This window comes from Saitoella complicata, assembly GCF_001661265.1.
Source record: "Saitoella complicata NRRL Y-17804 unplaced genomic scaffold SAICOscaffold_3, whole genome shotgun sequence".
Classification (NCBI taxonomy): Eukaryota; Fungi; Ascomycota; class Saitoellomycetes; order Saitoellales; family Saitoellaceae; genus Saitoella; species Saitoella complicata.
Window position 1 is genome coordinate 581,783 of NW_017566994.1, and position 11,777 is coordinate 593,559.

Here is an 11,777-nt window from a genome sequence, read left to right on the forward strand (position 1 = left end):
GCCAGGGCCCACTTGACCAGCGCGGCTGCCACCGGGGCTAGCAACGCGTAAGCTTCAAGTATGTACCATTTTTCCGGGGAGATCTGGAGCTCCCGTATGTATACGCAGACTGATGCTTTGCCAATTGAATAGGATTTTATTGATACTTGGCCTTCTTTGCTCCTCCTTCTCCTGCGACTTCAGCTCTATAAGATGTCATATCCATAATCGTAGCTCCATCCACCTTAACTTTGGCTAATCAACCCACTCTCAAATCCTTCGCTAAGCTATCGAGTCGCCTCCAGATCTTCCGTAACTCGCTTAGATGTTCGCCAAGTTCAACTCCTTTCGGATAGGGTAGTGGGTGATGTCCTGACTCGCCTCATCATCCACGAACCAAGAGACCTTCTCACCACCAGTAATGTTCACCAACGTACACGGCAAACCCTCCTCGGGGTTCTCAATAATTCTCCTCAACATATCCCTCTTACCCTCACCAGCGGCAACGAAAGCGATCTTGTTGGCGTGGCCGACGATGGGCAAGGTAAGGGTGATACGCTTGGATGGGGGCTTGGGCGAGTCGTCGATACCGACAACCCAGGCGACAGATTCCCGCAGCAGCTCGTGGCCAGGGAAAAGAGAGCAGCAGTGACCGTCAGGGCCCATGCCGAGGAGGACCAAGTCGAATGTGGGGTGTCTCACGGCATCTCCGGGAGCAAAGCACTTGACGAGGACCTTCTCGTAAGCGTCCGCGAGCTCAGTAGTGTCGGTTTCAGAGCCGTCCTCGCCGGAAATGAGGGAGGCGTCGATGGGGTGGACCTGGGAGGGGTCCATGGGAAGCTTGGAGAAGAGCTCCTCCATGTTGAGGCGGTAGTTGGAGTCCTCGTGGTCAAGAGGAACAGCACGCTCGTCAGCGAAGAAAACCTCCCTAAATCAACTCGTTAGTATCCAGAAATCATGGGTCCACCCACGCGGGACGGAAGCGCACGTACCATTTGGACCACTCAACAGCGGCCTTGCCCTCCTCAGTAATCAACTCCTGCGCAAGCATCTTGGGCAAACTTCCACCAGAAATCGCAACCATACACTTTCCATGACGCGCAATGGCCTCAGCCGAGACCTTCTTCACATACTCCGCAAGCGACACCGAAAGCTCGTTCTTGTTCTTGAAAGAGTAGAGAGTAGCCATGTCGCGTATAATCTTTGATCTGTCGATTTACTGAACCGAAAAGTTACTGTAGAAGTTTGATCCGTGAGCTCTTCAACGATATCGAGTCACTTGTGGGTTTTGCCTGTTACAGGGTCTTTTGGATTTGTGCGTATGCGCTGGATCACAGTGACGTTTTCTGTCTGCGTTCACGAGCAGCTGGGCGCGGCCCCGGCCAAGTAGGCACCGCCGCAAGCAAAGCAGCAGCAGGTAAAGGTACTTCCGTCGCGTCCGTCACAACCCTTACCCAGGTGTCACATGCAAATATGAATTTCCTTGACAAGAAATGGACTCATAAAATCTATCCGATATCTAAGGTGGACTGGGCTTCACGGCGGGTAGCCGTTGCCCATCCTTCAGCCCGATCAAGCCCAATGCTGACAGTAATCCATCCCCAACGCATTTGAACTTTCCTCATTCCTTAATTTCCCACAATTCGGAACGAGGTGCACGCGCCGGTTGATCTGACACGTGAACGTCCCTGCGAACTCGAAGCTTTCTCGCATGTCTGCATGTTGGTTGCTGCGCTGAGCCCTCGTCTGATAGTTGCTCATCAGGATCGTCAAGAGGAGCTGATTGGCTGTTATGTCACTTCACCCGGGATAATATTTTGCTCAACGCGAGGAAGATAATAGGGGAGGGTTTTTTTAGGCATGGAGTTAACGTTCTTGGTATGGCATGTGACAGGGCTCATATTTGTTGCTCTTGGATGGGGACTTGGCATGCTCAGGTTCGCAAAGCAGTTCATCCGCAGCTGCCTAACCAGAGACCACGGAAGTCGGCAAGACGGTTTTTTTTGGCCCTGCAGCCTCTGACATCTCTATCGTAGACAGTTTCTCTACCAAGGCTCCGTTTAAATGGTTCCGGCGCTACCCTGTGCGAACTTGTTCGTGGGGGGGGGTTTCGCTCAATTCTGCTCATAGCGACCCAGTCGCCTCTGAAAATGAATGATTGTATAAATAACTCGTTGTATCGTATCCTCAGTATATCCTACACAGCTCCGCTTCCCACAAATCAAGCAGAAACCTTAACAACAACCTTTCCAACATGCTTCTGACTCTCAAGATACTCAAAGGCCTCCTTCGCCTCCTCAAACTTAAACACCTTATCAACAATAGGAACAATGTTGCTCTGCGCAATATGCTTGTTCATATCCTCAAACATCCTCTTAGATCCAACCAAGATACCGTGCAAGTTGGCGAGACGCATCAACGCGAGCATGGACACGGGAGGGTCATTAGGGGAACCGGCGCCGGCGACGAAACCGATAGCGTGGATGTGTCCGCCGAGAACGACACACTGGAGGGACTTGGTGAGGGTTCCCGCACCGCCGACCTCGACGATGTGGTGGGCTCCCTCGCCGTTAGTGAGCTTGAGAACCTCCTCCTGCCACTCAGGAGTGTTCTTGTAGTTGATCAGATCCTGCGCACCCAAATCCTTCGCGATCTTCAACTTGTCGTCAGAGGAGGAGGTAGCGATGACGCGGGCACCAGCAGCCTTGGCGAGCTGGAGTGCACAGATGGAGACACCACCCGTTCCCTGCACGACGACAGTCTGTCCGGGGAGGAGGGGTACGGCGCCGTAGAGTGCGTTCCAGGCGGTGACCATGGCGCAGGGGAGGGTAGCGGCTTGCTCGTAGGACAAGTGCTCAGGGAACTTGACGAGGCCGTATTCAGCGAAGGCGCGGTACTCGGTCAAACACCCATCCAAACCACCACCCAAACCGGATCCGATACCCTTCATGGTGATGGTGCCATCCTGGTGTTCCTGGTTGAAGATACCACAGACTTTGTCGCCAACCTTGAAGTCTGAGACGCCCTCGCCGACGGCGACGACCTCTCCGGCACCGTCGGAGCAGGGGACAGGGTTCTCCTTGAGAGGCAGGGGGTAGATGCCCTTGACGATCATGAGATCACGGTAGTTGAGCGAGACGGCGTGGATTTTGACAAGGACCTGTCCCTTCTCGGCCTTAGGGACGGCGACATCCTTCTGCAGGGTCAAAGCGTCAAAGGAGCCCTTGGCAGCACCAGCAGGGAGACGGTATTCGCGTTGCGTCTGCGGAACGGACATTGCTATTTTGGTTTTGTGGATGAGGAAGGTGAATGGGGAAGGAAGAGGTGTGGATCAGCGGCCTTTTATTCCGTCTGACATAAGGTTTTTCTCGAAGGTATCCCCCGCAGTTAGTGCGAGTGTGATTTGTCATACAAGATGCTTGCGTATTGGGTTCTACTGGAGTTGGGATAGCGCGATCCGTCGCCGAAGCAGAGAGGAACCGCGCGCTGGAAGATCCGTCAGCGAGCACGCCATTCTACAGCGTCAAAAGGGCAAACGACCAGTCTCGGTTGATTGGCAAGCAGAGGAAGTTCTGGTCGGCTCGCAAGAAGTCAACGTTGTGCGCGGCGCTGCAAGTCTGGCAGTTCTCCCGCGCGCATGTGACGTCAAAGATCTCAGAACCCTGGAAGTGCGCTCGAGCGAGATCGTCCGGGGTGAACTACATAAGGCTCCCCATTCGCAAAACACAGTTGAACGATCATGCACCTCGGCAAAGACGACAAAAAGGATCATTCTATGGCCGCGCGTACTCCGTCAATGACCCAAGAAGAAGCCCGCGAAGCCGCCCAATCCTCAAACATAAACTGGTACTTCTCCTTCCACTCCTCCTCCGGCGACTCCGAACTCGCTATCGCCCAAAAAATCGGATTCACAGCCACCCTCTCCCGCGAACGCCGTGAATTCTACCACGCGGTTCAGGGATCAAACCCACTCGCGAAAGCGACACAGGCGTTGCAAAAGTATGTCAAGTTGACGATTCCGCCGTTGGGGCAGATGGGTGCGATTTGTCCTGAGGCCAAGGGAGCGATGGAGCCGAGTGAGGCGTATGAGAAGGCTGTTGGTCAGGGAGCTCGGAGGTTGTTGTTCGATATGCTGTACAAACAGGGCGACATCACCGATCCACACTGTCGTCCCCCGCTCGTCAACCTCTTCCACGCCTTCTACGTCCGCCACGACTTCAAATCCGGGTATACCACATCCTGGGGCTCCCCAGATACGATCGACAAATTATTGCTCTGTACGATGGTCATCAGGGCAGACTACGGCGGCGGCGAAGCACAAGATGTTGAAGGCTCCCTCGCATTCCCCGTCCTCGCCCACCTCGAATCCTCCGGCGCAGCCTGGGCAAAATACGGTCTCTACACACCTCAACCCAAGTCCAACCGTACCGGTCCCATCAACACCTCCTCCGACACCTCCCACAACTACGCCGATACTTCTCCCGACCACCAATTCCTCGCCATTCTCGGCGTCTTCCCCGAACCCCTCGTCGAGCGTCTCAAAACCCACGCAGCGCGCGAAGGCTACGTGAAGCATATCTGGGCCGAGCCATATGACCCCCCGATTGTGGGGTATGGGGGACCGGTGTACATGCCGCTTGGGTATTATGGGGGATTTGGCTATCCGTATGGGTATGGGATGGGATTCGGGGCGCCGTTGTTAGGGTTTGGGTTGGGTGCCGGCATGGGGATGGGGTTGGGGGGGTTCGTGGGATGTTGAATCAAAGGCTGATGGGTGTATGATGGATTAACGGAGGAGGAAGGATCAACGAGGAGACCGGATGCAGTGATCGATTGAATGATCGAGAAGTATCTTAGGATCATATGATACCAAGTAATACCGAGACGGAATATGATTCCACGGGCGTTCACGCGATTTTCGACGGCTTCCGAGCAGTGCTGACGGGTTTCCCACGCTTTTCCGCCGTCAAAATCGTGTTCAGCCCCTAAAGCCAGAGACGAATCCCTTCAGAGCCTTCGTAGCATGATTGGCCTTGAACGCTTGTCTGGGCATTTCTTCTTCCAAGGCAAACATCCCGTACATCAAAGGACGGTCATTGCCGAAACCCGCGCACCCACCAGAGCCGGTCCCGTACCCCTGCAGCCCCAAAAGCACGGCGAGTTCGTACGCGCTGTAAATCCAATTCAACTCCATTTTCGCGTCAACGAACAACATCCGCCCCCTATTCACCTGCTCTTCAACACCGTTGTTGTGGGTTGGATCAAGGCCATTTCTGACTACTCAGACTCGTTTCTGGAAGCATACAGGTCTCGGTTCTAGCGGTGATCTCCGATTTTCCCAGGTTCTCGGACCCACGCCTCCATCAAAACACATACCCCTCCCACCGCGATGGAAGGCTCCCAAAGAAATGCCGAACTTGCTGCGAAAATGGAAGCATCATACAAGACTGCTAAACGTCGTGCGACCAACACTCCACCCAACAAACGTGCCAGAACCAGCGATGGCGGATCAGCGCCGATGTCCATGGTTGTTAGTCCGCCACGGAGTAGGAATGAGGTTGTACAGCCAAAGACAGCACCGCAGGCGCTGCCGGCGCCGCCGAAGCCGTTGTTTAAGACATTGCCGAGTGGGATGATTACGGTGGATCACGAGGCGCTTGCGCAGAAGCAGAGGCCGCCTGTTATTGTCAACGCGTCGCCGATCCCGCAACAGTCACCCGCAATCGGCGCGATGAGGCCCTCTGCATCGATGGCCAACCTATACAATCAGCCCCAGCCGGTGGTAGCGGCTACGCCGGAAGTCGTTGCGAGAGATACGAAGACTTGCCATCAATGCCGTCAACAGTTCCCACTCGACGCGACCCTCCAGTGCACCCGCCTCAAACAACGCGCCCGTACCTCACCCCTAATCCGCTGTACAATCACCTATTGCCCAAAATGCCTCCTCAACCGCTACGACATCGATGCCACAGCCCTCATCGCGCGTGGCCGCACCCCGGGCGACACCGAAGGCAACAAACACGTCGGGGAAGATCAGTCGGTGTATTTTTTTGAATGTATGGTGTGTGCGGATCAATGCAACTGCTCGACATGTAGGAAGAAGAAGGGGCTACCCCCGCTTGGACAGCTGACGCAGGGGAAGGTCAAGCTGGCGGAGATGGGGAGGCAGAGGAGTCAAGGAGTTTACGAGCCTGCACCCGTGATTCGGGTTCCGGTCAGTGGTGCGCGGTCTCAGAGTACGGTTGAACGCATACAGACTATTCGGGCGAACTTGCCTGTTGCGAGTGGAGATATGAGTATGGAGGGGAGTGAGGCGGGGGATGGGACGCCGGGTGTGCCGGGGAGTGCGGCGGGCAGTGTACATGGCGGTGAACTGGCGAGGGAGAAGCTGAAACCGGGGAGGAAGAAGGCGATATTTACGCAGCCAGAATGGAAGGTCGTCGATACGAGTGGAATGACCGACAAGGCTTTGTGGGGACGGTTGCAGATCAGGGAGTTTGTTCTGCGGTTCCAGGATCGGTTGAGGTTACCGCCGTTGCATTTCAAGAATTTGAATCAGTTGGAGATGGTTCCGGCAACGGAGAAGGCGCTTGTGGTTGGCTTCATGAAGGCGTTGCATGATGATGACAATATCACGCCGGAGTCTCCGTTGACCGAGAACGTTGTGATGTACTATTTGAGGAAAGCAGAGAAGGTACGGACGAACAAAGATCCTAACAGCACGGAGTTATGGGAGGTCGTGCGGGAGTTGCTCGATCAAGTCGTCCACATCGATGAATGGAGCGGAGAATGGGACGAGGAGGAGGGTGTACCAGACGATGAAAAGATGTGGTACCTCCTCGCCATAATGGACCTCGTTAACGCCACCTCTCTTATCAAAGAAGAATGCGACGAAGCAATCGACGAAACGATGAAAGCCATCCGCGCCGACTGCCGAGCGAAGGTTCAACAAGCCTCCGCAGAGTTCCAGGCAAAGAAGGCGGAGTTGATGGCACAGCGTGATCCTTTGCAACTCATCGAGAAACCCGATAAAGAAACGAAGGAGAAGATCCAGGCGTTGACAAGTGCGATGACCGCGTTGGGGAAGGAGAATCGCGAGAAACAAGCGGCGGCGGAGTTGGGGGCGTGGTTGGCTGAGCGACGTGTCAGCCCGAGACTTGAGCCGTTGGGGAAGGATTTTGGTGGTTATACGTATTGGTGTTTTAACCAGCGGGCTAACGATGAGACGCGTGGATGGGGATGTGGACTTTATCGTCGGAAGGAGGGTGAGGAGACATGGTGGAAGATTGAATCACCCGCGAAACTGGACCAACTTTGGCGTTGGTTCGAACAAGAAACAGCTGAGCGGTTCCCCTCTTCGACTGTGTCTGCTACGCCGGCACTAACAAAGGCTGCAGTACCTCAAAAGACGAGTGCGGAGCGGTATGCAGAGTTGATGAAACAACAGATGATGCCGCAGAGGGGTGCGATGCGGGTCGTTATCGGTGCTGGACCCGGTAGCCCCGCGACGAATGCTGGCCCGAGGACGGCGCAGGCGGGGCAGTTGGTTACGTTGCCGATTCAGCATATGCCTAAGACACAGGAAGCACCGAAGGGGGAGGATGTGGAGATGACGGATGTTCGTTTGCCTGCTGATTTCGATGAGGTAGGTGGGGATGTTAATATGGAGAATGGTGCACAGGAAGGAGGAGATGAGGAAGGGAAGGTTGAGATGGGGCTTACGGCGAGTGATATGAAGGATTTTTGTGCGGAGATCAAGAAGGTTGCGGAGTTTGTAAGGGATACATGGGGGGAGGAGGATCCGGATGCTGAAGCCGCAGCAGCTGTCGAGGAACAACAGGCCTAGGTATGAGATGAGATGAGTGGTCATATGCAATGGGGAGTAGGTGCATAAAGAGTTTTGATTGTCTTTTGAATGGATACCTAAGTTAAGGGAGTATACCACGAGGACGAGAAGGGGCAGGCGTCGGCTATAGGGCATAACTGTTACGTGAGAGAATTAATATGCATATTGGTTTGATATACAGAGTCTCGACGTCACTCGACTTTACGTACATTTAAGGACGAACATAGGCATTTCTCAACTCCCTTCATGACGACATAGCCTTCCATGCATATGTCTCTCCCACCCTACGGTAACCCTCTTCTCTCCCTAACCTTTCTTGCATTTTATTTTCGGTCAGTTTGGCCGGCGCGTAATTAGGCTCACCCCCAGGGCTTGGAATGAGGCGCGCGCTGCAGCTGATTGGGGCGTGACCGGATCAGTGAGTGGGTGATGGCGAAAGAGCTGGAAAGCGTCGGTTTTTGAGTAGAGATCAGCATGGGAAAAGGACTCACGGTGAGGAAAGCTTCCAATGTTAGCGTCCCTAATCTCAAGGGATCGACAGGAAGCCGAGATTGGGAGGGTGTACACGGACGTGAAGACGTGAGTGATCCAGTGGACGAGACAGAGGAAGTTCAGCGCGACTGTAGCATGCCATACGGTGCCATCTTCCAAGAATAGATCCTGCACCCCCAAATGGAAGCGTCACCTTCCCATCGGAGCAGCAGTCAGAATCCCGATCTTACCTTTGCGCCACGCTCCGACTGGACTAGCACCACTGACGTTTAGGCGAAAGTGCGCAGATACCAAATCTGCCAACCTAAGAGCCGGCCGTATAGGAGGGGGAACAACCTGGAACTGGCCAGCTGCTCCAACGAACTACGACGACTCTTGCAACGTTCAGCTCGGCTTCAGCTTCAGGTCGTGCTGCCTTCGACATAGAAGATCACATTTCATTACCGGTTCCTCGGCATCAGCCCTCTTTCACGTGGACCAAACGGATCGTGCACCGTCCATACGCTCACACGTCCGCCTGACCAACCATACAACCCGCGACTCGACCGAACCTTAAACCAAAAAAAAACGCTCGTTCAAGCAGACCGATTTGATGAGTGCCTGAGCAGGTGGACGGCCCGTTCCATCTGTTTCTCGCGAACCCTTCTTCATTTCATTTAGCACAGCATACATTCACATCAAGTATGAGTACAGCACCGACGACTACGACGACCGCTGCGATCTCGCCCCTTCACCTCGATCTACCTTCTCCCACTCTCTCGATTCCGTATTCTGCACTTCATACGCCGGTTATGACGCCGTATGCTTTGAACGACCTTCCGGTCCCGCCCTTGGATCAGTCGGATGGGACGTCGAGTTCGGGAGAGTCCATGAGGACGAGCGGAGAGTTGACCCTGGGAGGAGATCTCGCCATCGGCAGTGATAATACGCTCGTACAAGACGAGCCTGACCCCGTAGAAGAAAACGAGAGCCTACTTCCCACCAAAGTCGCGGGGATCCCGACGCCATTCAGAGAGTTACCTCTCAGTCCGCCAAACTCGTCACCGCCGGCTACAGTGAAGAAGGTCAGTGGCGGAGTCATTCCGCAACCGACACTTTTACGACGCGTTTCGAGTGCATTTAATCTGAATTATACTTCGCCTACACGTCGTCGACAGCGTACAGCATCTGCCGAGGGTGGGAACTTGCCTGAGGCGCTGGCGCCGACTGCACGACCATCACCGAGACGCTCACAGACAAACATTTTGGACGAAACCAGCCCGACAAAGCCTGGTAGGTCCATCAGGAGAGCCAGTGGTTTCTTTATGTCTCGTGATATTAGCCCGAGCCGACGAGGAAGCACAGGATGGTTCTCAAGCAACAGCAACAGCACAAACACAACTGCACCTACGAGTATCGTGCCTTCTCCTGTTGCGACCAGGGATGTCAGTAGGGATGTGTCTCCAGTTCGTGACAAGAAGACGAAGAAGCCCGCTTGGGGATTCGGACTCATGATGACGAAGATGGAGTCTGCTCCGGTGACCTCTGGGAAAGTTGAAACGCCTGGTGGAGTAGACATGAGGAGGGCGAAAACCGAGAAGGTTGAGAAAGTATCGAAGAAAAAGGAAAAGGAGAGGCCAAAGGTGGCCAAAGCTAAAACCATGACGACTCCCGCCGAAGCCGCCAAGGAGAAAGAGAAGGAAATTGAGAAAGCGAGGGATGAGGAAGTTCCGAAGTTGGAGGAACGACCGGCATTCTCGAGGAGCGCGACGTTGAGGAGGAGTTTCTCTGGATTCTTCGGAAATACGGGTCAAGCGGCCGAGGCGAAGAAGCGTCGCAGTGTTGGCTTAAAGATCGACACCGGCCTTAGTACCACCCCCGAGCGATGGCCTGGCTTTGCCGAAGGAGCGAGGTCGGCTCCCCTTTCGATGGGCCCCGTAACGCCACAGTACGAACTCGATGAAGACGAAGATGACGACACCATCGTCCTAGAATGTGATGCCTGTCTTTTGAGCGCCAAGCCCAAGTTCGCCGCCCGCGAATTCGTTGCTTCCGAGAGGCATTATCTTCGGGGTTTAATCATGCTCCACTCAATCATCTCCAACTCTAAGGACGCGAGCGACCGCGAACACGCCACACATATCCTGAACTGTATCACGTCTTCACGCAAGCTTCTGGGATTGATCAAGTTAAGGCAGAGGGCGAATCCCGATGGACTCAAGACTGCGATTTGCGAGAGCTTGTGTGAGTGTGAGGAGCAGTTGATGTCGCACTTCCAGGCGTATGTTCGATGGTATGCTCGTACGACCAAGGGTGGGTTGAGGGGCGGACAGAGAAGGTGGAGCTCGACTTGGTCGTCCGCATCTTCCGCCCGGCCTAACTTTCGCACGCCGGGTAATTCACCGGACAAGACCCCCGGTTCGGGTGAAGTCAGCGTTGAGAGGACCCTCAGCGACAAACAACGCGAACGTAAAGAAAAGAGGGTGAAAGAGATGGAGAGGCTTACTGTTGCAGACTTCTGCGTGAGTCCTGTGCAGAGGGTCGGCAGGTACTCCTTGCTTCTTCAGGAGATGAGGAAGAAGTTTGAGGAGACGGAGGAGGAAACAGGAATGTTTGAGAAGGCCTTGGAGACTGCTGAGCATCTCGCCGGAGCCTCAGACGTGGCTGCCGCGTTCGGCGCCTTGAAGAAATGAAAGCTAGAAGTCGAAATCTAGGGGGAGCATATATTCATCGGAGGAGGAGGATGACGAGCAAAACTATGTCGGGAGTGAATGTGAATCATAGAGGATATACGGGCTATGCATGTTAGTTTTGATCTTTTGTGGGGGCGTTATTCTGTTTTGCGCTATGCGTTCTTGGATGTGTTACTGGGATTTTATGTCGGCGTTGGGGCATTTCTAGGAATTATTAGATAGGAGGTGGTTGTAGGTAATGTGATTCTATTTTTTCTGTGTGATGATGTCTGTATTTCATCTGGGTTCATACTGCTGTAGGAAAATCATCTGGCGTCTGGTTTGTCTTGTATACTCCCGGGAATCCGGGTACAGGTAGTTGATCTAGCCATAGCTATAAAACTACAGAACATCGAGAGATTGGCCACAAGAACACGTATCGCTCGATGATTTGACCGAAATGGAAGGACTCTGTCAAGCATCTCATTAACTACTAGCTCGCGGCATCTTGGGCGCAGCAGCTTTAGGTGTCTCCCATGGATTTGTCGAGGCACTATATTCCCACGTCTGAGCTTCACTTGCAAGGCCGGGCAAGTCTTTTGCACTCTTGAAATGGGTATCATGACAGTCATAAACGCAGTCAATTGGTACAGACCAGAGTTTCAACAGCTGTTTGGGTCATAGCGAACCCATGAGAAATCGTCATGGAACTCCCAGCTATGTATTTGGATCTTTTTTTGGTATCGGGCGATCGGGTTCGAGGATATCGATATCGATGTCGCAACATGCCCGATCATGAAATTTATTAA

The 11,777-nt window shown here is 53.8% G+C and overlaps 6 protein-coding genes across 6 annotated transcripts; 4 read left to right on the top strand and 2 right to left on the bottom strand.

Moving 5' to 3' along the window:
* Positions 1-171: 171 nt before the first annotated feature.
* On the bottom strand, positions 172-1,326 carry SAICODRAFT_17238 (6-phosphogluconolactonase). The gene is made up of 2 exons (XM_019165772.1): positions 972-1,326; positions 172-907 (listed from the first exon to the last, which is right to left on the bottom strand). Exons 1-2 carry the CDS (start codon positions 1,166-1,168, stop codon positions 301-303), a joined length of 804 nt encoding a protein of 267 aa, XP_019026606.1. The 5' UTR covers positions 1,169-1,326; the 3' UTR covers positions 172-300.
* Positions 1,327-1,744: 418 nt separating this feature from the next.
* Positions 1,745-2,169, top strand: SAICODRAFT_186096 (uncharacterized protein). The gene is made up of 2 exons (XM_019165981.1): positions 1,745-1,963; positions 2,016-2,169. Exons 1-2 carry the CDS (start codon positions 1,840-1,842, stop codon positions 2,135-2,137), a joined length of 246 nt encoding a protein of 81 aa, XP_019026607.1. The 5' UTR covers positions 1,745-1,839; the 3' UTR covers positions 2,138-2,169.
* Positions 2,170-2,200: 31 nt separating this feature from the next.
* Positions 2,201-3,476, bottom strand: SAICODRAFT_88809 (NAD(P)-binding protein; the record flags this gene model as incomplete). Its single annotated transcript, XM_019171588.1, has 1 exon — positions 2,201-3,476. Exon 1 carries the CDS (start codon positions 3,254-3,256, stop codon positions 2,201-2,203), a length of 1,056 nt encoding a protein of 351 aa, XP_019026608.1. The 5' UTR covers positions 3,257-3,476.
* An 11-nt stretch (positions 3,477-3,487) lies between these two features.
* Positions 3,488-5,069, top strand: SAICODRAFT_186098 (uncharacterized protein). The gene is made up of 2 exons (XM_019165982.1): positions 3,488-4,614; positions 4,691-5,069. Exons 1-2 carry the CDS (start codon positions 3,719-3,721, stop codon positions 4,767-4,769), a joined length of 975 nt encoding a protein of 324 aa, XP_019026609.1. The 5' UTR covers positions 3,488-3,718; the 3' UTR covers positions 4,770-5,069.
* Positions 5,070-6,939: 1,870 nt separating this feature from the next.
* SAICODRAFT_29062 (uncharacterized protein) lies at positions 6,940-7,855 on the top strand. The gene has a single exon (XM_019167304.1). It carries the CDS (start codon positions 6,968-6,970, stop codon positions 7,823-7,825), a length of 858 nt encoding a protein of 285 aa, XP_019026610.1. The 5' UTR covers positions 6,940-6,967; the 3' UTR covers positions 7,826-7,855.
* Positions 7,856-10,340: 2,485 nt separating this feature from the next.
* SAICODRAFT_29063 (uncharacterized protein) lies at positions 10,341-11,189 on the top strand. Its single transcript, XM_019167305.1, has one exon. It carries the CDS (start codon positions 10,378-10,380, stop codon positions 10,987-10,989), a length of 612 nt encoding a protein of 203 aa, XP_019026611.1. The 5' UTR covers positions 10,341-10,377; the 3' UTR covers positions 10,990-11,189.
* The last annotated feature ends 588 nt before the right edge of the window (positions 11,190-11,777 follow it).

Coding starts and splice junctions, on each gene's coding strand:
- SAICODRAFT_29063 (XM_019167305.1), top strand. CDS start 10,378: ATGCTCCACTCAATCATCTCCAACTCTAAGGACGCGAGCGACCGCGAA.
- SAICODRAFT_29062 (XM_019167304.1), top strand. CDS start 6,968: ATGGCACAGCGTGATCCTTTGCAACTCATCGAGAAACCCGATAAAGAA.
- SAICODRAFT_17238 (XM_019165772.1), bottom strand. CDS start 1,168: ATGGCTACTCTCTACTCTTTCAAGAACAAGAACGAGCTTTCGGTGTCG. Junction 908..971: donor GCTGTTGAGTGGTCCAAATG/GTACGTGCGCTT, acceptor GAGTTGATTTAG/GGAGGTTTTCTTCGCTGACG.
- SAICODRAFT_186098 (XM_019165982.1), top strand. CDS start 3,719: ATGCACCTCGGCAAAGACGACAAAAAGGATCATTCTATGGCCGCGCGT. Junction 4,615..4,690: donor GGGGGACCGGTGTACATGCC/GCTTGGGTATTA, acceptor TTAGGGTTTGGG/TTGGGTGCCGGCATGGGGAT.
- SAICODRAFT_186096 (XM_019165981.1), top strand. CDS start 1,840: ATGGAGTTAACGTTCTTGGTATGGCATGTGACAGGGCTCATATTTGTT. Junction 1,964..2,015: donor CCTAACCAGAGACCACGGAA/GTCGGCAAGACG, acceptor TCTCTATCGTAG/ACAGTTTCTCTACCAAGGCT.